Here is a 22699-nt window from a genome sequence, read left to right as displayed (position 1 = left end):
AGGTGAAAAAATAACCACATATAATCATAAAAGAACAATAAGATGCTGAATTTCAAATCAACACCTACCCTTGAAACACTTTAAATCTGAAAGAATTGGATGGGTGTATCCAACATGGTGAAAGTGTCACCTTGTCTGTCTGAGGCAAGTCTTATCTGAGCCCTCCAAATCTACTAGAAGTGTCAATGTGTACAGCCTAGGTGTCAATTTGGGTTACAAGAACAGACAAGAGATAACTACTGCACCTTTTTTGTGTTTCTGCTTAGAACAGACCGCAAGATTTTAGGTTCTCTTTGATAATGATGTCTGTCACGGCTCCGAACACAATCTCAACATTCTTTGTGTCCGTGGCGCAGGTCAAGTGAGAGTAGATTTCTTTGACACCCTTCTTCATGTTCAGCTCCTCAAACTGCTTCTTGATGTAGTCGCTGGCATCATCATACGTGTTGGGGCCTAGTGGCAGAGTAAGCAGGCAGCTCATGAAGTGGTTCTCAGTTGTAGGTGATGAAGTTGACAGTATCTATTCTGTTGGCTAGTATCTTGCCACTGCATCATATTGCAGTAGAAGATAAAACATTTCCATCATTCCTGTCATTGGGAAATCATGCGGTTTTACTATGCTGTTTTTACTTGTGGTTACTCTTACCATCGTAGTCGGGGAAGCAGATGCTTAGGTGGACCTTCTTGATCTTCTCCTCGAAAAGATCCTTCTTGTTGAGGAAGAGTACGATGGAGGTGGTGGCGAAGAACCTGTGGTTGCAGATACTGTTGAACAGGTGAAGAGACTCATGCATACGGTTCTGTGGAGAAAAGGAAAAGGAGGGTTAGGTTAAGTGGCAACAATCTCACAGTTTTTCATCAATCCTCACTCAGGCTAGATTAGTATGCTAACTATACTGAACAAAAATAAACGCAACATGCAACAATTTCAAAGATTTTACTAAGTTACAGTTCATAAGGAAATCAGTCAATTGAAATAAATGCACAAAGCCCTAATCTATGGATTTCACATGACTGGGAATACAGATATGCATCTGTTGGTCACAGATACCTTTAAAAAAAGGTAGGGGCGTGGATCAGAGAACCAGTCTGTAACTGGTGTGACTACCATTTGCCTCATGCAGCGCGACACATCTCCTTCGCATAGAGTTGATCAGGTTGTTGATTGTGGTCTGTTGAATGTTGTCCCACTCCTCTTCAATGGCTGTGCGAAGTAGCTGGATATTGGTGGGAACTGGAACACTCTGTTGTACACGTCGATCCAGAACATTCCAAACATGCTCAATGGGTGACGTGTCTGGTGAGTATGCAGGCCACAGAAGAACTGGGACATTTTCAGCTTCCAGGAAGTTTGTACAGATCCTCGTGACATGGGTCCGTGCATTATCTTGCTGAAATAAGAGGTGGTGGTGGCAGATGAATGGCATGAATGACAATGGGCCTCGGGATCTAGCCATGGTATCTCTACATTTAAATTGCCATTGATAAAAGGCAATTGTGTTCATTGTCCGTAGCTTATGCCTGCCCATACCATAACCCCACCGCAAGCATGGGGCACTCTGTTCACAACCTTGACCTCAACAAACCGCTTGCCCGCACGTCGTCATACACGTGGTCTGCGGCTGTGAGGCTGGTTAGACGTACTGCCAATTCAATGAAAAGACGTTGAACATTCAATTCTCTGGTAACAGCTCTGACTGAAATTCCTCCAGTCAGAATGCAAATTGCACACTTCCTCAAAACTTAAACTTGATACATCTTTGGCATTGTGTTGTGTGACAAAACTGCACATTTTCGAGTGGCTTTTTATTGTCATCAGCACAAGGTGCACCTGTGTAATGAGCATGCTGTTAAATCAGATTCTTGATATGCCACACCTGTTAGGTGGATTGATTATCTTGGCAAAGGAGAAACGTTTACTAATGGGTGTAAACAAATTTGTGCAAAAACATTTGAGAGAAATAAGCTTTTGTGCATATGGAACATTTCTGGGATCTTTTATTTCAGCTCATGAAACATGAGACCAACACTTTACATGCGTTTGTATTTTTGTTTAGTGTATACTCTTAACCACATGTGCCAAACTCATTCCACGGAAGGCCGAGTGTCTACGGGTTTTCGTTCCATGGGTTTTCGTTCTTGGATGATTAATTAAGGTCACTAATTAGAAAGGAACTCCCCTCACCTGGTTGTCTAGATCTTAATTGAAAGGAAAATACAAAAACCTGCACACACTCGCCCTCCATGGAATTAGTTTTACACACCTGCTCAAACCAAAGAGATTATCTAATTTCCTATTTTGGTCCTTTGGCAAGCACACAAACACAACTCTACATGTCTTCTGTGCTTAAACTGGGGCGATGTTATTAGGTACAGGACTGTGAGGCGATTGAGAAATCATATTGTATAGTCATCTGAGCTACGTCCTTGGGGAGTTTAACATTTGATGGCCTGGTAGGGTTCAATAAACTTGTGACTGAATAATCCATTGTTTACTTGATGTCAGACTGGAGAAAATACCCTTCAGTTAGAATCAGAACATCTGATGCTCTTTCAATCTTACCAAATGGATCACAGTACAAAAAAAGAGAAATCCAAGTAAACAGTACAAAAGTACAAGATTTGGACTAAAAGGGCTACATGGAGGCGTTCTGTCTCGATATGGAAAATCACAACTGTGACAAACTAGTTGAACTATCAGAGGTCAACTGTAAAGCCAAACCCACCACTTCATCGTCCTCTACAAGCACCATGTCATAAGCACTGAGGGCTCCGCAGAAGATGATGCAGGTTACACCCTCAAAACAATGGATCCACTTCTTTCTCTCCGACCGCTGGCCGCCCACATCGAACATCCTGTCAGGGGGGATGGGTTAAAAAAGGGAGATGTTAGATATGACTGTAAAGAGATAATCAACGATTGTGCAAAATCACACCCAAAAGGAAATGGAATGAACATGCAAGGATGTATGGAAGACCACTTTAGGCCCTTTGTGGTCTCCCTTGTTTGGCTAATATTCCCTCACCTGAAGTGCAGCTCTTTGCAGGAGAACTGCTCCTCGATGATACCGGTGGTCTTGACTCGAGAACGCAGCACATCCTGCTCGTTGGGCAGGTAATCAGACTTTGTGATTCTGTCCAATTCTCCAAGATAGCTGTTGAGCGAGATTTTAGTTTAGCATACATTCACACCCCCATATAGAACATAATCATGCTCACCAACAAAGATATGACCTGAACTGTCATGAGAATTATATGACTGTCATAACAAACTATAACAGTTGCTGTGACACTCACTAGCCAGCTGAGTCGTTGAGCTGGTACTCAGCTGCTCTCTCGAAGGAGGCCTGGACACCACTGTCACTCCAGAGCCTTTTGATGACATCAGCCAGCTCAGGGGGCATTGAGCCCTCTTCAATGGAGTCTGACAGGTTGGACAGCTTCTGCCCGTCTTCCTGCACCATGAAGTCAACTGGTGAGTTTTACTGCTACTAAAATGAAAATTTAATTCCATTGTACGGTAATTAGCTAAGCTAACAATGTAGTGTTGTTATTTCTATTTGAATAACATGTGCAACTACTGAAACTTCTGCTGGTGTCTCAATGTCTATCCGTGTGTGTCATTGAGGGCCTATTTGGTGGACCAGAAGGGTTAGAGATGCAGGGTGGGACTCACAGATCCCTTTGGTGATCCAAAGTCAATTGACAGCATCTCCATGCCTCTGATAATGGCCAGAGCAGACTGCAAGATGTTACCATAGATGATCGCCCTGAATTCCAATTGTTCTTCTTTGGTATAACCACCTTGATGGAGAATTCTACCCAACACAAGAGGAAGAAAACAGTTAGAATTGTAATTACAGTTTAAAATACAACTGACATACAATGCTACCAACAACCATTATTGGCCAGAAGAACTAGTACTAGTCATTCTGCAGCAAGTGTTTTGTTCAGTAGTCATCAGGGTATATGTCAATTGTAGCTGCCACAATTTATTCTACCATGGGCCATTTTGTTTTCCCATATGATTATGAGCCATAAACTTATTGAACACCCAATTCCCACCTTTTAGAGTGATGGTAAAGTATATGGACAAGGTTTGGTTGCATGTACATTAGGAGGGAGGATGAATGACATGCAATGTCAAAGGTGTTTGTTTTGTTATACTCACTTCATCTGCTTGACAATTGTGCTCTTCCCAGACTCACCAGCACCTGGTAAAACAAAAGAGTAGATACACCTGTATGTTACATTGGCTTTCCCATGTACAAACACTTCATCCTCATTCACCCTGTAGTTGGTTAAAGGGAACCTGAGGGCCAAAACATGACCTATGCAAAGAGATGTATAATGACAGCACATAGTGAAAGAGGAAGCTCAGCAGTTGCCCATCCCCTCCACTGGTACAGATCCAGTCCTCTGAGACACACAGCATGACAAGCATTCAGTGGTGTTGCAGAAGTTACAGTTGTAGTTATTTCACAGCTGTTATATTATGACCTTTTGTTTTGTGTTTAGCTTTGTTTCTGCATGTTGTTGTTGCATTTGTACCATGAGTTTGGCTATAGACACATCTTATGGGATACTTCCCATTGTAACAACATACTTAGCGGGGGGGGGGGTCATAGGGCAGACTGGGCTGAGCAGTGAAGTTGTATGTCATAATACCAGTAAGCTAATTTCCCTCTGGGCTTATATATCAAACAAGACTGTCACCAACAGCGGATTTGTTATCCCACACGTCACCTCAACAGGGTCATCTAGGCTTCCTGACTATTTGGAAATGGGCATATGAAAGGGTTTATGGCTAATGTGATGGACATCTGTCCCAATGGTTTAGCAGAGGCCAGTGTCCTTATTAGCTCAGGGCTAAATGGATGGGATTTGAGAAACCATATCGGCCGATATGTAAAGACGTCACGAGGAAGGCGTCAGTCCATGAGGAATGTCACTCTAAACAGTTCCTGGGATAGTGTGTCCTTCTCTCCGTTGGTTCGTATCCATGAAGGTAGGCGAGAGGGCTAACTAGATAGGCTGGGGTGACTGGGCTGTCTCCATAATGGACCTATTTCACCATCAATATCTCCATGCATAGGTTTATTTTCCTGAAGGCAGGCCTGATATTCCTGAATAAAGCCATTCCTCCAAATGTAGGCCTATTTCTTCATGCTCTCCGCAAGTAGGTTGTTATCTCTTAAGGTAAGTGTGCACCAGTACATTGATACCTGATGCAACCAGAAGATGGCATTGGTTGTGGAGCATTGCATTCTGCAAAGTTCAATTGCTTTTTTACTTTTTAAAGCAAGAGGTGAGTAGTTACTGTTCTTGTACCCCAGATACAGTGCCTTCAGAAAGTATACATATCCATTGACTTATTCCACATTTTGTTGTGTTACAGCCTGAATTAAATTACATTTATGTTTTTTCTCACCCATCTCCACACAATACCCCATAATAACAAAGTGAAAATATGTTGTTAGAAATGTTGGTTAATTTATAGAGAATAAAATAGAGAAATACACTTACAGTTGAAGTCGGAAGTTTACATACACTTAGGTTGGAGTCATTAAAACTCATTTTTCAACCACTCCACAAATTTCTTGTTAACAAACTATAGTTTTGTCAAGTCGGTTAGGACATATACTTTGTGCATGACACAAGTAATTTTTCCAACAATTGTTTACAGACAGATATTTCACTTACAATTCACTGTATCCCAATTCCAGTGGGACAGAAGTTTACATACACTAAGTTGACCATGCCTTTAAACAGCTTGGAAAATTCCAGAAAATTCCATCAAATCGAATGTATTTATATAGCCCTTCTTACATCAGCTGATCTCAAAATCAAAAAAAAAAAAAAAAAAAAAAAAAAAAAAAAAATCAAATCAAAAATCAAATTTTATTTGTCACATACACATGGTTAGCAGATGTTAATGCGAGTGTAGCGAAATGCTTGTGCTTCTAGTTCCGACAATGCAGTAATAACCAACAAATAATCTAACTAACAATTCCTAATCTACTGACACAGTGTAAGGGGATAAAGAATATGTACATAAGGATATATGAATGAGTGATGGTACAGAGCAGCATAGGCAAGATACAGTAGATGGTATCGAGTACATATGAGATGAGTATGTAAACAAAGTGGCATAGTTAAAGTGGCTAGTGATACATGTATTACATAAGGATGCAGTCAATGATATAGAGTACAGTATATACGTATGCATATGAGATGAATAATGTATGGTAAGTAACATTATATAAGGTAGCATTGTTTAAAGTGGCTAGTGATATATTTACATCGTTTCCCATCAATTCCCATTATTAAAGTGGCTGGAGTTGAGTCAGTGTCAGTGTGTTGGCAGCAGCCACTCAATGTTAGTGGTAGCTGTTTAACAGTCTGATGGCCTTGAGATAGAAGCTGTTTTTCAGTCTCTCGGTCCCAGCTTTGATGCACCTGTACTGACCTCGCCTTCTGGATGATAGCGGGGTGAACAGGCAGTGGCTCGGGTGGTAGATGTCCTTGATGATCTTTATGGCCTTCCTGTAACATCGGGTGGTGTAGATGTCCTGGAGGGCAGGTAGTTTGCCCCCGATGATACGTTGTGCAGACCTCACTACCCTCTGGAGAGCCTTACGGTTGAGGGCGGAGCAGTTGCCGTACCAGGCGGTGATACAGCCCGCCAGGATGCTCTCGATTGTGCATCTGTAGAAGTTTGTGAGTGCTTTTGGTGACAAGCCGAATTTCTTCAGCCTCCTGAGGTTGAAGAGGCGCTGCTGTGCCTTCTTCACGATGCTGTCTGTGTGAGTGGACCAATTCAGTTTGTCTGTGATGTGTATGCCGAGGAACTTAAAACTTGCTACTCTCTCCACTACTGTTCCATCGATGTGGATAGGGGGCTGTTCCCTCTGCTGTTTCCTGAAGTCCACAATCATCTCCTTAGTTTTGTTGACGTTGAGTGTGAGGTTATTTTCCTGACACCACACTCCGAGGGCCCTCACCTCCTCCCTGTAGGCCGTCTCATCGTTGTTGGTAATCAAGCCTACCACTGTTGTGTCATCCGCAAACTTGATGATTGAGTTGGAGGCGTGCGTGGCCACGCAGTCGTGGGTGAACAGGGAGTACAGGAGAGGGCTCAGAACGCACCCTTGTGGGGCCCCAGTGTTGAGGATCAGCGGGGAGGAGATGTTGTTACCTACCCTCACCACCTGGGGGCGGCCCGTCAGGAAGTCCAGTACCCAGTTGCACAGGGCGGGGTCGAGACCCAGGGTCTCGAGCTTGATGCTCGAGCTTGATGACGAGCTTGGAGGGTACTATGGTGTTGAATGCCGAGCTGTAGTCGATGAACAGCATTCTCACATAGGTATTCCTCTTGTCCAGATGGGTTAGGGCAGTGTGCAGTGTGGTTGAGATTGCATTGTCTGTGGACCTATTTGAGCGGTAAGCAAATTGGAGTTGGTCTAGGGTGTCAGGTAGGGTGGAGGTGATATGGTCCTTGACTAGTCTCTCAAAGCACTTCATGATGACGGAAGTGAGTGCTACGGGGCGGTAGTCGTTTAGCTCAGTTACCTTAGCTTTCTTGGGAACAGGAACGATGGTGGCCCTCTTGAAGCATGTGGGAACAGCAGACTGGTATAGGGATTGATTGAATATGTCCGTAAACACACCAGCCAGCTGGTCTGCGCATGCTCTGAGGGCGCGGCTGGGGATGCCGTCTGGGCCTGCAGCCTTGCGAGGGTTAACACGTTTAAATTCACCTCGGCTGCAGTGAAGGAGAGACCGCATTTTTCCGTTGCAGGCAGTGTCAGTGGCACTGTATTGTCCTCAAAGCGGGCAAAAAAGTTATTTAGTCTGCCTGGGAGCAAGACATCCTGGTCCGTGACTGGGCTGGATTTCTTCCTGTAGTCCGTGATTGACTGTAGACCCTGCCACATGCCTCTTGTGTCTGAGCCGTTGAATTGGGATTCTACTTTGTCTCTGTACTGACGCTTAGCTTGTTTGATAGCCTTACGGAGGGAATAGCTGCATTGTTTGTATTCAGTCATGTTACCAGACACCTTGCCCTGATTGAAAGCAGTGGTTCGCGCTTTCAGTTTCACACGAATGCTGCCATCAATCCAAGGTTTCTGGTTAGGGAATGTTTTATTCGTTGCTATGGGAACGACATCTTCAACGCACGTTCTAATGAACTCGCACACCGAATCAGCGTATTCGTCAATGTTGTTATTTGACGCAATACGAAACATGTCCCAGTCCACGTGATGGAAGCAGTCTTGGAGTGTGGAGTCAGCTTGGTCGGACCAGCGTTGGACAGACCTCAGCGTGGGAGCTTCTTTTTTAGCTTTTGTCTGTAGGCAGGTATCAGCAAAATGGAGTCGTGGTCAGCTTTTCCGAAAGGGGGCGGGGCAGGGCCTTATATATGCGTCGCGGAAGTTAGAGTAACAGTGATCCAAGGTTTTCCGCCCCTGGTTGCGCAATCGATATGCTGATAAAATTTAGGGTCTTGTTTTCAGATTAGCCTTGTTAAAATCCCCAACAACGATGAATGCAGCCTCCGGATAAATGGTTTCCAGTTTGCAAAGAGTTAAATAAAGTTTGTTCAGAGCCATTGATGTGTCTGCTTGGGGGGGATATATACGGCTGTGATTATAATCGAAGAGAATTCTCTTGGTAGGTAATGCGGTCTACATTTGATTGTGAGGAATTCTAAATCAGGTGAACAGAAGGATTTGAGTTCCTGTATGTTTCTTTCATCGCACCATGCCTCGTTAGCCATAAGGCATACACCCCCACCCCTCTTCTTACCAGAAATGTGTTTGTTTCTGTCGGCGCAATGCCTGGAGAAACCCGTTGGCTGCACCGCTTCGGATAGCGTCTCTCCAGTGAGCCATGTTTCCGTGAAGCACAGAACGTTACAGTCTCTGATGTCCCTCTGGAATGCTACCCTTGCTCGGATTTCATCAACCTTGTTGTCAAGAGACTGGACATGGGCAAGAAGAATGCTAGGAAGTGGGGCACGATGTGCCCGTCTCCGTAGTCTGACCAGAAGACCGCTACGTTTCCCTCTATTTCAGAGTCGTTTTATGGGGTCGCTGCATGCGATCCATTCCGTTGTCCTGTTTGTAAGGCAGAACACAGGATCCGCGTCGCGAAAAACATATTCTTGGTCGTGCTGATGGTGAGTTGACGCTGATCTTATATACAGTAGTTCTTCTCGGCTGTATGTAATGAAACCTAAGATGACCTGGGGTACTAATGTAAGAAATAACACGTAAAAAAACAAAAAACTGCATAGTTTCCTAGGAACGCGAAGCGAGGCGGCCATCTCTGTCGGCGCCGAAATCAAAGTGCTGTACAGAAACCCAGCCTAAAACCCCAAACAGCAAGCAATGCAGGTGCAAAAGCATGGCTTTAGAAGCTTCTGATAGGCTAATTGACATCATTTGAGTTAATTGGAGATGTAGCTGTGGATGTATTTCAAGGCCTACCTTCAAACTCAGTGCCTCTTTGCTTGACATCATGGGAAAATCAAAAGAAAATCAGCCAAGACCTCAGAAAATAAATTGTTGACCTCCACAAGTCTGGTTCATCATTGGGAGTAATTTCCAAACGCCTGAAGGTTCCACGTTCATCTGTACAAACAATAGTACACAAGTATAAACACCATGGGACCACGCAGACGTCATACCGCTCAGGAAGGAGACACGTTCTGTCTCCAACAGATGAACGTACTTTGGTGGGAAAAGTGCAAATCAATCCCAGAACAACATCAAAGGACCTTGTGAAGATGCTGGAGGAAACTGGAACAGAAGTATCTATATCCACAGTAAAACGAGACCTATAATCGACATAACCTGAAAGGCCGCTCAGCAAGGAAGAAGCCACAGCTTCAAAACCGCCATAAAAAAGCCAGACTACGGTTTGCAACTGCAAATCGGGACAAAGATCATACTTTTTGGAGAAATGTCCTCTGGTCTGATGAAATAAAAATAGAACTGTTTGGCCATAATGACCATCGATATGTTTGGAGGGAAAAGGGTGATGCTTGCAAGCCGAAGAACGTCATCCCAACCGTGAAGCATGAGGGTGGGAGCATCATGTTGTGGGGGTGATTTGCTATAGCAGGGACTGGTGCACTTCACAAAATAGATGACATCATGAGGTAGGAAAATTATGTGGACATATTGAAGCAACATCTCAAGACAAGTTAAAGCTTGGTCGCAAATGGGTCTTCCAAATGGACAATGACCCCAAGCATACTTCCAGAGTTGTGGCAAAATGGCTTAAGGACAACAAAGGCAAGGTATTGCAGTGGCCATCACAAAGCCCTGACCTCAATCCTATAGAACATTTGTGGGCAGAACTGAAAAAGTGTGTGCGAGCAAGGAGGCCTACAAACCTGACTCAGTTACACCAGCTCTGACAGGAGGAATGGGCCAAAATTTACCCAACTTAATGTGAGAAGCCTGTCGAAGGCTACCTGAAACATTTGATCCAAGTTAAACAATTTAAAGGCAATGCTACCAAATACTAATTGAGTGCATTTAAACTTCTGACCCACTGGGAATGTGATGAAAGAAATAAACACTTAAATAAATCCTTCTCTCTACTTTTCTTCTGACATTTCACATTCTTAAAATAAAGTGGTGATCCTAACTGACCTAAGACAATGAATTTTTACCAGGATTACATGCCAGGAATTGTGAAACTGAGTTTAAATGTTTTTGGCTAAGGTGTATGTAAACTTCCGACTTCAACTGTATATGGACACCTGCTCATCAAAAATCTAATTCCAAAATAATTTGTCATTATGGGATGGTCCCCCCCCCTCCTTTGCTGCTATAACAACCTCCACTCCTGGGGAGGCCTTCCATTAGATGTTTGTCCATTGCTGCTGGGACTTACTTTCATTCAGCCATAAAAGCATTAGTGAGGTCGGGCACTGATGTTGGACGATGAGGCCTGGCTCGCAGTCGGTGTTCAAATTCATCCCAAAGGTGTCATCCCATGAGGGTTGAGGTCAGGGCCCTGCGCAGGCCAGTCAAGTTCTTCCACACCGATCTCGACAAACCATTTCTGTATGGACCTCGCTTTGTGCATGGGGGCATTGTAATGCTGAAACAGGAAATGGCCTTCCCGAAACTGTTGCCACAAAGTTGGAAGCAGCGTATCGTCTAGAATGTCATTGTATGCTGTAGCGTTAAGATTTCTCTTCACTGGAACTAAGGAATCTAGTCAGAACCATGAAAAACGGCCCCAGACCATTATTGCTTCTCCACCAAACTTTACAGTTGGCACTATGCATTCGGGCAGGTAGCGTTCTTCTGGCATCCACCAAAACCATATTTCTCCGTTGGATTGCCAGGTGGTGAAGCGTGATTCATCCCTCCAGAGAACGCGTTTCCACTGCTCCAGAGTCCAATGGCGGCGAGCTTTACACCACTCCAGCCGAGGCTTGGCATTGCACATGGTGATCTTAGGCTCGTGTGCGTGCGGCTGCTAGCCATGGAAACCCATTTCATGAAGCTCCTGACGAACAGTTATTGTGCTGACGTTGCTTCAAGAGACAGTTTGGAACTCGGTAGTCAGTGTTGCAATCAAGGACAGACAATGTTTACGTGTTAAGCACTTCAGCATTTGGCGTTCTTGTTCTGTGCGCTTGTGTGGCCTACCACTCTGTGGCTGAGCCGTTGTTGTTCCTAGACGTTTTCACTTCACAATAACAGCACTTACAGTTGACCAGGGCAGCTCTAGCAGGGCCGAAATTTGACGAACTGACTTATTGGAAAGGTGACATCCTATGATGGTACCACGTTGAAAGTTACTGAGCTCATCAGTACGGACCATTCTACTGCCAATGTTTGTCTATGGAGATTGCATGGCTTTGTGCTCGATTTTATACACCTGTCAGCAACGGGTGTGGCTGAAATAGCCAAATCCACTCATTTGAATGGGTGTCCATATACTTTTGTTGTGTATCTCATTTAAATACGTATTCACACCCCTGAGTCAATACGTTGGAAACCCCTTTGCCAGCGATTACAGCTGTGAGTCTTCCTGGGTAAGTCTCTCAAAGTTTTGGACACTTGGATTGTACAATATTTCCACATTATTATTTGTTTAATTCTTCAAACTCGATCATGTTGGTTGTTGATTTTATTGATTTTATTGAACCTTTATTTAACTAGGCAAGTCAATTAAGAACACATTTTTTATTTACAATGACGGCCTACAATGACAGCCTATTGATCATTGCTAGACAGCCATTTTTAAGTCTTTCCATCGATTTTCAAGCCAATTTAATTGAAAACTGTATGTAAGTAGTCCACTCAGGAACACTCAATGTCTGCTTTCTTTTAAAAGAATTTTATCTACCAATAGGTGCTCTTCTTTGTGAGGCATTGGTAAACCTCCTTGGTCTTTGTGGTTGAATCTGTGTTTGAAATTCAATGCTCGACTGAGGGATATTACAGATCATTGTATGTGTGGGGTACAGAGATGAGGTAGTCATTAAAAAGTAATGTTAAACACTATTATTGCATACAGAGTGAGTCCATGCAGCTTATTATATGACTTGTTAAGCACATTTTTATCCTGAACTTATTTAGGCTTGCCATAACAAAGGGGTTGAATACTTATTGACTCAAGAATTTCAGGCTCCTGAGTGGCGCAGCGGTTTAGGCACTGCATCACAGAGCTACAGGCATCACTACAGACCCTGGTTCGATCCTGGGCTGTATCACAAACCTGGCTGTGATCAGGAGTCCCATAGGGGGACGCACAATTGGCCCAGTGTCGTCCGGGTTCGGGGTGAACCATTTCTGAAGGTACTGTAAATATCATACACTAAGCTCTGACAGCATTTTGTTGACTATGACATAATTGATAGGGATGATGTACCTACATTTCATTCAGAATATAGAACAACTTGGTCTTTAGTAGCCTAATTGTTACTCTGCCAGAGAATTGGCTTTGCTGCGTCTGTGTTGTGTTCTGCAGGAGCAGCAGGAGACACAAGGATTAATGGCTGTTAATTGCTGCTCTTCATCCACAAAGCCTCAACTCATTCTTTGGCTGCAGTCCTACCAACTGGATTGTGGGTCATTTTACGTCTTCAGTTTTGCAATGTGCCAATATTTGACCAATTCCTTCAGCTGTCACTGCATCTCATTGTTTTAGTTTAAAATATGGACAATAACGACTACAATATGGTTATCTTAACCACCAAAACCTCACACCAGCAGGGGAAAGTATGCCATTTTTGATGCCTTAAACATGACAATTGCTCTCCTCCCAGTTACTGTTAGTGAGGCGTGTAGACAGGTGAGACAGGGGTTATGGTTTACAAGATGTTACATCTGCACATTTGATCTTTTTTAAATGAAAGTGAAAGTGTCTCCATTAATGTAAATGAATGTTGATAATATGATGATCTATGGCCCAGATAGTCATTTGTTCCTGTCAATTGATCCTAATAAGCTTTTGTTGCTGCTGGCCCTGATTACTCTGATGGTTGACCCTTCTGAGTTTCTCTGGTAGTCTTCTAATGTTGACCCTTTTGTCTGCAAACTTTTAGTGGATTGGTATCTGTTGTATTTGGCTTTTCATAATTGCTGTATTGATCAGCATCTCTATTTGTCCCTTGTTATTTTCCCTGTCAATTAACTTGTGTCATTGGCCCTTGCTTTTTGCCATGTGTGATGACTACTTAGCATTTGATGATGCATGTTGCAGGCCATGATGTAACCCGGTGCTAGGGAAATTATTACAGGGAGTCTAAGTAGCAGGAAAGGAAGCATAATTGGGTTACCATGATCCTATGGGAAAGGCTGACTAAATCCTGCCCCTGAACCCTCACAAAGCTATTTATACCCAGAGCTCATGACACATCTACCGCTCATTGTTTTACATACTGTATTGAGACACGTGCTGCTGATATGTCAACATTCATAACTGCTGCCACTTCTACAGACAGTCATATAACCCTGTTTTCATAACCTACGAAGACAATATAGGGCTCTTCTAAATCCTCTCAAAGCCAAACATTAACACTAATCTGATTCCCTGCTAGGTAGTGTTCCAGATTTTCTACTTTACAGACTTTTCTCAGAGTCTAATATCTATTGAAGTAGCTAATATAGAAATAGACTCACAATTTCCCTTCTAGTAGTTATGAATCAACACGTCCAATTTCAGGGGAACTTAAAAAACAATGCTCAGCTATCAACCTTATGGTTGCTGAGAAACATTGAATGACCCCATACTACAGTAACGACTGTCATACAGATTGTCATTATGAGATTATGAGATTGTTGTTTCAATCAAGGGAAATGGTATTGCCTTTTATTATGGTGTTTTCTAACACCTCTGACCCCACAAATCCTACGATTTCTCATTTCAGTCTTGAGGTAACAGAAGCAGTCACTCTTGGACTTATCTGATTTAATGTAAGCTACTTTCAGCGTGACATGCTTATCTGTTTACATCCAGGCCGTGTTACAGTGACATGCCAATTCACATTCACGTTGAATGTGCAAAGGCAGAACACCAATGTAATATATAACAGATTACCGTTAAGCTCTTGTCATATATAACTGAGGCTAGATATCAGGATCAATGCTAGTGTTCTGATTGAGTAGGCCTAATAAGTTTAGCCTGTTTTTGAACTCACCATTTCAGCATTGGCAAGTTTCCACAAATCTGGAAGTGTCACACAATGGGAAAAGTCCATTCCATTGATCACAATTCTGATCATTTAAGACATTTTTATAGGTTTAGCCTGTTTTTGAATGCACCATTTCAGCATTGACACGTTTCCATAAATCTGGAAGTGTTAAACAATTGGAAAAGCTTATTACGTTGATCAAAATTATATTTTTAGCTACACTGAATGATCCAGAAGGACCTTGAGCAACAAGTGCCATCGATCAAGTTACCATATCAAAGTGATGAAGAATTCACAACAACTATGCTAACTTCGCCAGGGAATGTTCAGTCTCATATAATTCCAACTGTTATCATCAGTGTAACCTACTAAAGTCCATCTTATCTAATACGTAAGCTCATACAGAGGTTGGGTATGGCTGATGCTTAGGGTCATACAGGTTGGCATGACTGCTCATTGCAAAACCAAATGTATTTTCTTCACATGATGTAAAATTAAACTATTTATGCCTTTCATTGCTGTGCAATTTCCAATACAATGCCCCCTAACAAAAACTGTTTGACTCTCAAATCTCTCAAAGATCAGGGCACATAGTTGCATAATATTCAACCAATATCTTTCTTTCAGTTTTTTTAAGAAGATGATGATATCCTGATTGTTTGCATCAGACACTGCTATGGTCTATGCCTGACAGACCATAAGCCAGTTAAGGGTCTCATTCTACTTTTCTGAAGTTTCAGAAGAGGCCCCACAGGCACAACAGCTCCTTACCAAGCAGCAGAAGCTTGACTGTCTTGGATTCTTTGTCTGCATCCTCCGCCAGCTGCTTTTCCAGCTCCTTGGACTTTGCGGCTAATGCCTTGTCTTCGACACTTCCTCCAGCTCCCATTTTGAACTTTGGGTCTTTCTCACTCCTTCAAGTCAAGATCCTGTGTGGTACGGAAATGCGGCCGTCCGCTCCCGCCGTCTGAGGGGTGCACTGGGAGACAGGCAAAAAGGAGGGCAGAGGTGGGGGCTGGGAACAAGGGGTCCTGGCCTCAGTCAGGGGTTGGTGGATGGAGGAAGAGGACTCTGGAGAAGTATGCTGGCACGCAGTCGGAGAATCACTACTTGGGGACTAAGGGAAACTGTCTTCTCTCTGGTGTTAGCCCTCCCTTATTCCCCTACGTTAAACCTGATATCTTGAAATCAGGTTGGGATTGGGCAGGGCTTTTTCTGGCGTTCCCATGGGAACCATTAGATCCAATTAGGATGAAGTAGAGGGCAAAAGTGAAGGGTAAAAAAAGCAAACGCCATAGGGTTTAGAAAGAGATGGGTGGATTAGAAATAGAGAAGGTCTGGTTTTTTATAGCTCAATGGTCTGGGTGTTCAAAGTTGACTTTCTCTACCTCTTGCACAGTTTAGCTCCCCCAGCCTCTGTCAAGTATGGCTCAAAAAGAGATGGTGTCAGATGTGATAATGTTCTTGTTCTCATTTAGAATAAACTTAGAACCACAGAAATAAAACAATATGGTGTGCTCTGTCCTACTTATGCTGTAGGGATTTGTAAATACTTTTTAGATTTTACCAGACTTTAAGTTACAATTGGCTTACAAACCTGAGCCATGAAAATACACTAATTGTCACGAAGGCATTTCTACAGCATAAGACCTTGGCTTTGTGTCTTTACTGGTGAAGGATGGAGAGTTTAACAAGCATCAGGTATTTACATTTTTTAAAAACCTTTATTTAACTAAGCAAGTCAGTTAAGAACAAATTTTATTGACAATGATGGCCTACCAAAAGGCCTCCTGCGGGTACTGGGGCTGGGATTAAAAATATAAATATAGGACAAACACTCATCACAACAAGAGAGACACCACAACACTACATAAAGAGAGACCTGAGACAACAACACAGCATAGCAGCAGCACATGACAACACAGCATGGGAGCAACACAACATGACAACAATACGGTAGCAACACAACATGGTAGTAGCACAAAACATGGTGCAAACATTATTGGGCACAGACAACAGCACAAAGGCAAGAATGTATAGACAACAATACATCACACGAAGCAGCCACAACTGTCAGTAAGAGAGTCCATGACTGAGTCTTTGAATGAAGAGATGGAGATAAAACTGTCCAGTTTGAGTGATTTGTTTTTTTATAGCTCATTCCAGTCGCTAGCTGCAGCGAACTGAAAAGAGGAGCGACCCAGGGATGTGTGTACTTTGGGGACCTTTAATAGAATGTGACTGGCAGAACGGGTGTTGTATGTGGAGGATGAGGGCTATTGTAGGTATCTCAGATAGGGGGGAGTGAGGCCTAAGAGGGTTTTATAAATAAGCATCAACCAGTGGGTCTTGCAACAGGTATACAGAGATGACCAGTATTACACTGTATAGAGTGCAGTGATGTGTCCTATAAGGAGCATTGGTGACAAATCTGATGGCTGAATGGTAAAGAACATCTAGCCACTGGAGAGTACCCTCAGCTGCCGATCTATAAATTACATCTCTGTAATCTAGCATGGGTAGAATGGTCATCTGAATCAGGGTAAGTTTTGCAGCTGGGGTGAAAGAGGAGGGATTACGATAGAGGAAAACAAGTCTAGATTTAACTTTAGCCTGCAGATTTGATATGTGCTGAGAGAAGGACAGTGTACCGTCTAGCCATACTCCCAAGTACTTGTATGAGGTGACTACCTCAAGCTCTAAACCCTCAGAGGTAGTAATCACACTGGTGGGGAGAGGAGTTTTCTTACCAAACCACATGACCTTTGTTTTAAAGGTGTTCAGAACAAGTTTAATGGCAGAGAAAGCGTGTTGGACTCTAAGAAAGCTTTGTTGTAGCATTCAACACAAAATCCGGGGAGGGGCCAGCTGAGTATAAGACTGTATCATCTGCATATAAATGGATGAGAGCGCTTTCTACTGCCTGAGCTATATTGTTGATGTAAATTGAGAATAACATGAGTCCTAGAATTGAGCCTTGTGGTACTCCCTTGGTGACAGTTCCTGGCACGGCACGGGGTGAGGCATCGGTTGAGAATAGAAGCCTTGTGAGTTCTACCACTTACAAAGAAGCATAAGTCAGTGGGTTACCCCACTGGCCTTTTATACTCAGACGAGGAGAGAGACAATGGGAACAGACAGAGATTGCTCACATCTCAGACTACTGTGTCATGGGTCAGCACAAAGATTTTTCTAATAATAATCAACTTTTTCCCAGATAAGAATGTTGACAGGGTGCCTTCTGTGCACAGTGCCATCTGTGCTTCCATGTGCCTAATTGAAAATATCAGCTATTTATAGATGCATTTTGCAGGTGTTTTCATAACCAAGAACTTTGCATGTAGTGAACTCCAAGGTGGACTACATCTGTATCAAAACAATAGAGACATGAACAGCTAGCTACTGTTTGACCAGGCTTAGTTGTAAATAAAGTAACAAAGGCAATTCTAATGTAAAAATGCTTCATGCACCTGATATCGCTTTGAATTATATATGTGAATCAAGGTTATTATGGTTTTGTGTTTTTATTTTATTTTGTATTTATTTATCCTGTTTTATTGAGACAGTATGCATATTTTCCCCTGTTTTTTGTCTGGCCTCCCATTAAATCGAGTTAAGGAGGAAACCAACACATTTGAAGCCTGAATGGAGGATGATTTATGTACGTACAGGTCGCTGAGGGACAAAAATGTATCACCCGCTGGGCTGACTGCATCGACACCATAGACATGAAAACCAGTAAATAGTGATAGCGCTGACATCATCCACATATTCCTATTGAAAATAGGCTTTCTTGGGTAGACCAGGGCTTTTGGTTCCGCTAGGTTGCTACACAGTAGCAGACCAGCAGAGCTTGTGACTTCACGCTCCAGACAGACACTGGGGATCTGGTCGGCATCTAGAGGCAATACGACATCAGGAAGAACTACGCCCTCTAGGGGTCTTGGCACTAATCGGGACATTTCCGGGGACAACTCTAGCTGGGGACCGGCCACCAAAATCAGGGACTGTCCCCGGATATCGACGTCTGATCACCTTAATCTGAATGTGACTTGGATCTAAAAGGAATTGCTCTGAGACTGGTGCAAAAATATTTATTTAAAATTAATAGCGCCGAGACTAGTACATGTAAGAAGAATCAAGTTAGCTCCTTTAGCCAATTTCTCCTCCTGTGAGCTAGTAACAGCCAGTGATAGTGATGCACAAGCGAGGCCTATTTGAAACATCGCCATCTCCTGGCAGCTTTTACCCGATAGATTCAGTAGCTTGAAATTCCGCAAAAAGCTTGAAAACCCCATTGAAAACCCCATTTGATTTTATGCCCAATTATACAATTTTTGGTGAAAAATAAATAAATAAATAACATACTTCATGATTGTTTTTATACTAGTTAGTTTTGGAATTAATTATACTAGTTTCAGTATAGTTTTGTTTTTCAAAAGGATTTGTTGATTCTCTTATTTCAGTTTACTAAATAGTTTCAGTTTAACTTTTAGTTTACTATAATAACCGTGATGTGGACAAACTGAAATGGTGTGGCACTAGTTGTGGTTAGCTAGGTAGTGGGCTCTAACTTTGCTGGATGAAGAAAAAGCAAGATATTGGCCCTTCCACCTTCAGATACTATGAGATTGCCCAACCTGCAAAGAAAGAGAGAAAAAGAGAGAAATTTAGAGAGAGATCTTATCTGACGTCACATGGTCTCATGGCAAGAAGTGGGTTGCAGGGAAATTAGGCCCCCACAAACGCTTCAGAGAGTAAAACAGGCGGCTAATTAGGGCATCCTCCAATTCCGTAGTCCCTTTCTAATTCTGACCCTTCAAGCTTTGACTCTGTCCTTCCTGCTGCATCCTGGGATTGGCCTGGTGCAGCTGATCTGTTGATAAGATTATCCAGAGAACCCTGTTAAATCTTGGGCCACAGTTTAGGCCAGCAGATGGCCACTAACTGTGAGAGGGGTGCTGGTTATGAGGTGTAGTGCAGTGTTGGTTGTACAGTAGCTGGGAACAAGGGTAATGATACTAGTTCACCTCTCTTTCAGAATAGTTCCACCCTCTCTGCTCACCTGAGTGACAAGTCAGCCAGTCAGACCTTTGAGTAAGAAGTAAGAGGGTGATTGGATAAATGCACATCCAACTGCCCCTAAGACACTGTTCATTATTAACTACTTTAGTTCATTTGAGGGTGACTGAGGTGGACGCTCTGGACTTTTGAATATGTTGATTCATCTCATCCAACTCCTTTCACCAAAAACAAAAAAAGTTTGTGAATTTTGCACATGCACTCACACATGATGAAGGCGCAACAGCTCCTCTTCAACCTCAGGAGTCCGAAGAAATTTGGCTTGGCACCTAAAACCCTCACACTTTTACAGATGCACAATTGAGAGCATCCTGTTGGGCTGTATCGCCGCCTGCTATGACAACTCCACAGCCAGCAACCTTAAGGCTCTCCAGAGGGTGATGCGGTCTGACCAATGCATCACCCGGAGCAAACTACCTGCCCTCCAGGACACCTACAGCAGCCGATGTCACAGGAAGGCCAAAAAGATTATCAAGGACGACAACAACCACCCGAGCCATTGTCTGTTCACCCCGCTATCATCTAGAAGGCGAGGTCAGAAAAGGTGCATCAAAGCTGGGACCGAGAGACTGAAAAACAGCTTCTATCTCAATGCCATCAGACTGTTAAATAGCCATCACTAGCACATTAGAGGATGCTGCCTATATACATAGACTTGAAATCCCTGGTCATGTCAATAAATGGAACACTAGTCACTTTAATAATGTTTACATATTTTGCATTACTCATCTCATATGTATATACTGTATTCTATTCTATTGTATCTTAGTCTATGCCGCTCTGACATTGCTCGTCCATATATTTATATATTCTTAATTACATTACTTAGATTTGTGTGTATTGGGTATATGTTGTGAAATTGTTAGATATTACTTGTTAGATAATACTGCACTGTCGGAGCTAGAAACACATGCATTTCGCTACACACCGCAATAACATCTGCTAAACAAGTGTATGTTACCAATAACTTTGATTTGATTATATTGACCAGATACTCTAGTGCCTGCTCTGCAATGAAAATAAATGTCTTCAAAATGGAAGGCACTCCGGAGGAGCCTAGATCAGGTGGGACCATTCTAGCCAATGTGAGAACAGATACGCGTGTGAACAACAGGCACAACGCTTTCCACTAGTTATTACAGCCACAAAGTCAAACGTGGCTATATCATAAAAGTTCACGAAAACAAAAAATGCTATTCCACCAATGGTGTTAATTTAAGGTTAGTAGTGTGATCAGGGTTTAATATCAAATTTTAAGAAAATAAATTGTAGAAATATGCGGGGTGTTTTACTTTGTGGCTGTGGTAACTAGTGACAACCAGGCAAAACTCCGATAGTTTTTTCTGAAAGTTGCCGGGATGTCACGTGTCCTACTTACGTCAGTACACTCGTAACAACCCAAATATTGCGAAATGTATGTTCGATCAAATAAGCCATTACATTTACTGTTAACCAAATTCGACACTCTCGTTGACCTCCTCCACAAAAACTCCTCGCTATGGGGAGCAAAAAAACAAAACAAACGAAGAGCGCCACCTGCTGGAGAACACTTATCCCTCTCGCTTTGCATCTTCCTCTCGGTCAAAAGTCCCACCGCCAAAGTGCAGCAAAGCCTGTAATGTCAATGAGTCTCATGAAACGAAGACAGCTAAACAATTGGATCATTTCTAAATAGCTAACGAGATATGTATATATATATATATATATATATACATTCGGTGGAGAAATGCATTTACTCAAGAAAATAGCTATTGTAGCAATATAGCTACTTAGTTAGACAATAAGTTCAAATTTCTGGAATATTTCCAAAAATCTTTGTTTTGAAAAAACGACTAGCTTGCTGGCTAGCGAAGTTACCAGTGAAAACAACTGTTATAAGGCTGTATTCGGGACGTCTGAGAGAAACAAACTGTCAGCTACAGCAAGGTTATCAGTTGTTTCCTGGGCGAGGACAAGACAAGTGCTACAACTTTCTGTATCAGCTCTTCGAGCTGAGCCAGGCCTCAACCATGGCAGGTGGTAAGTACACAGACAGAGTAGCTAAACTGAATTCTATGCTGCATTCTTAACAAAGTGGGAAGGTGGTAATTATCAACTGTGACGTTATAAATTCAAATTGAATGCATACTTTGAACTCATTGAAAAACGCCGATTGTCTAATGGCTAAGCTGCTTCACCCATAAACCAAAAGTGCGGCTTTCATGCCTGTAAACAAAGTAGTGTTCAAAAACCACATGAATATATTACTTTTTTAAAATATGGTTTGTTTTTAAATTTAACTGCTGAAAATGCTGTTGAGGCTATTTCCTTAGGTGACGTCAGCATGTGGAAGAAGTTGGAGCTCAGGGATGATATGAGTTTCCCACTAGTAATATGGCGCGTTTAAAACAACTGGGAACTCTGAAAAAAGAGTGACGTCAGTGATCTTCGGGGCCGGAACTCGGAGGTCTAGAAAGAGAGGCCCGTGTTGGATGACCGTTCAAATAGATTTTTTCCAGCTGGAGCTCGTTTTTTTCAGAGTTCCCAGTTACTAAAGCACATTTCATTCGTAGGCCTATCTGTACTGGCAAAAAATCTACTACTCACCGGGAGCCTCTTAGGATCGCTCACCGTTGGCCCATCCTCAACTTTCTTCACTGGTATAGCATAGGACACCTTTTGTACAACTCTGACCCTGGCAACCTCAACCTGTCTCTCCAGCACAGGACACTTGCACGGTATACCGGTACTACTGTAATATGGTGGGGGGGGGGGGGGACCTTGATCAGTCTTCTGTTGTTACATTTGTTTATTTTATTTTTAGAATGTAACCTTCATTTAACCAGGCAAGTAAGTTAAGAACAAATTCTTATTTTCCAATGATTGCCTATCGGGGAACAGTGGGTTAACTGCCTTGTTCAGGGGCAGAAGGACAGATTTTTACCTTTGGGATTCGATCAACAACCCTCT

General features: G+C 42.7%; 2 protein-coding genes across 3 annotated transcripts in view; one reads left to right on the top strand and one right to left on the bottom strand.

The window, feature by feature from the left end:
• Window positions 1–251: 251 nt before the first annotated feature.
• On the bottom strand, window positions 252–15588 carry LOC135541087 (guanine nucleotide-binding protein G(t) subunit alpha-2-like). Its single transcript, XM_064967210.1, has 8 exons — window positions 15440–15588; window positions 4172–4214; window positions 3677–3818; window positions 3298–3455; window positions 3027–3155; window positions 2727–2856; window positions 647–800; window positions 252–453 (listed from the first exon to the last, which is right to left on the bottom strand). Exons 1-8 carry the CDS (start codon window positions 15555–15557, stop codon window positions 263–265), a joined length of 1065 nt encoding a protein of 354 aa, XP_064823282.1. The 5' UTR covers window positions 15558–15588; the 3' UTR covers window positions 252–262.
• Window positions 15589–21258: 5670 nt separating this feature from the next.
• LOC135541953 (AMP deaminase 2-like) overlaps window positions 21259–22699 on the top strand; it is a 58597-nt gene continuing 57156 nt past the window's right edge. For both annotated transcript variants that reach the window (XM_064968476.1, XM_064968475.1), the window contains exon 1: window positions 21259–21769. The gene's annotated coding sequence lies outside the window, so the exon portion shown is untranslated. The remainder of the gene's footprint in view (window positions 21770–22699) is intronic.

Source organism: Oncorhynchus masou, chromosome 6, assembly GCF_036934945.1.
Source record: "Oncorhynchus masou masou isolate Uvic2021 chromosome 6, UVic_Omas_1.1, whole genome shotgun sequence".
NCBI classification, from domain to species: Eukaryota; Metazoa; Chordata; class Actinopteri; order Salmoniformes; family Salmonidae; genus Oncorhynchus; species Oncorhynchus masou.
This window is presented reverse-complemented; position numbering and strand designations above follow the sequence as displayed.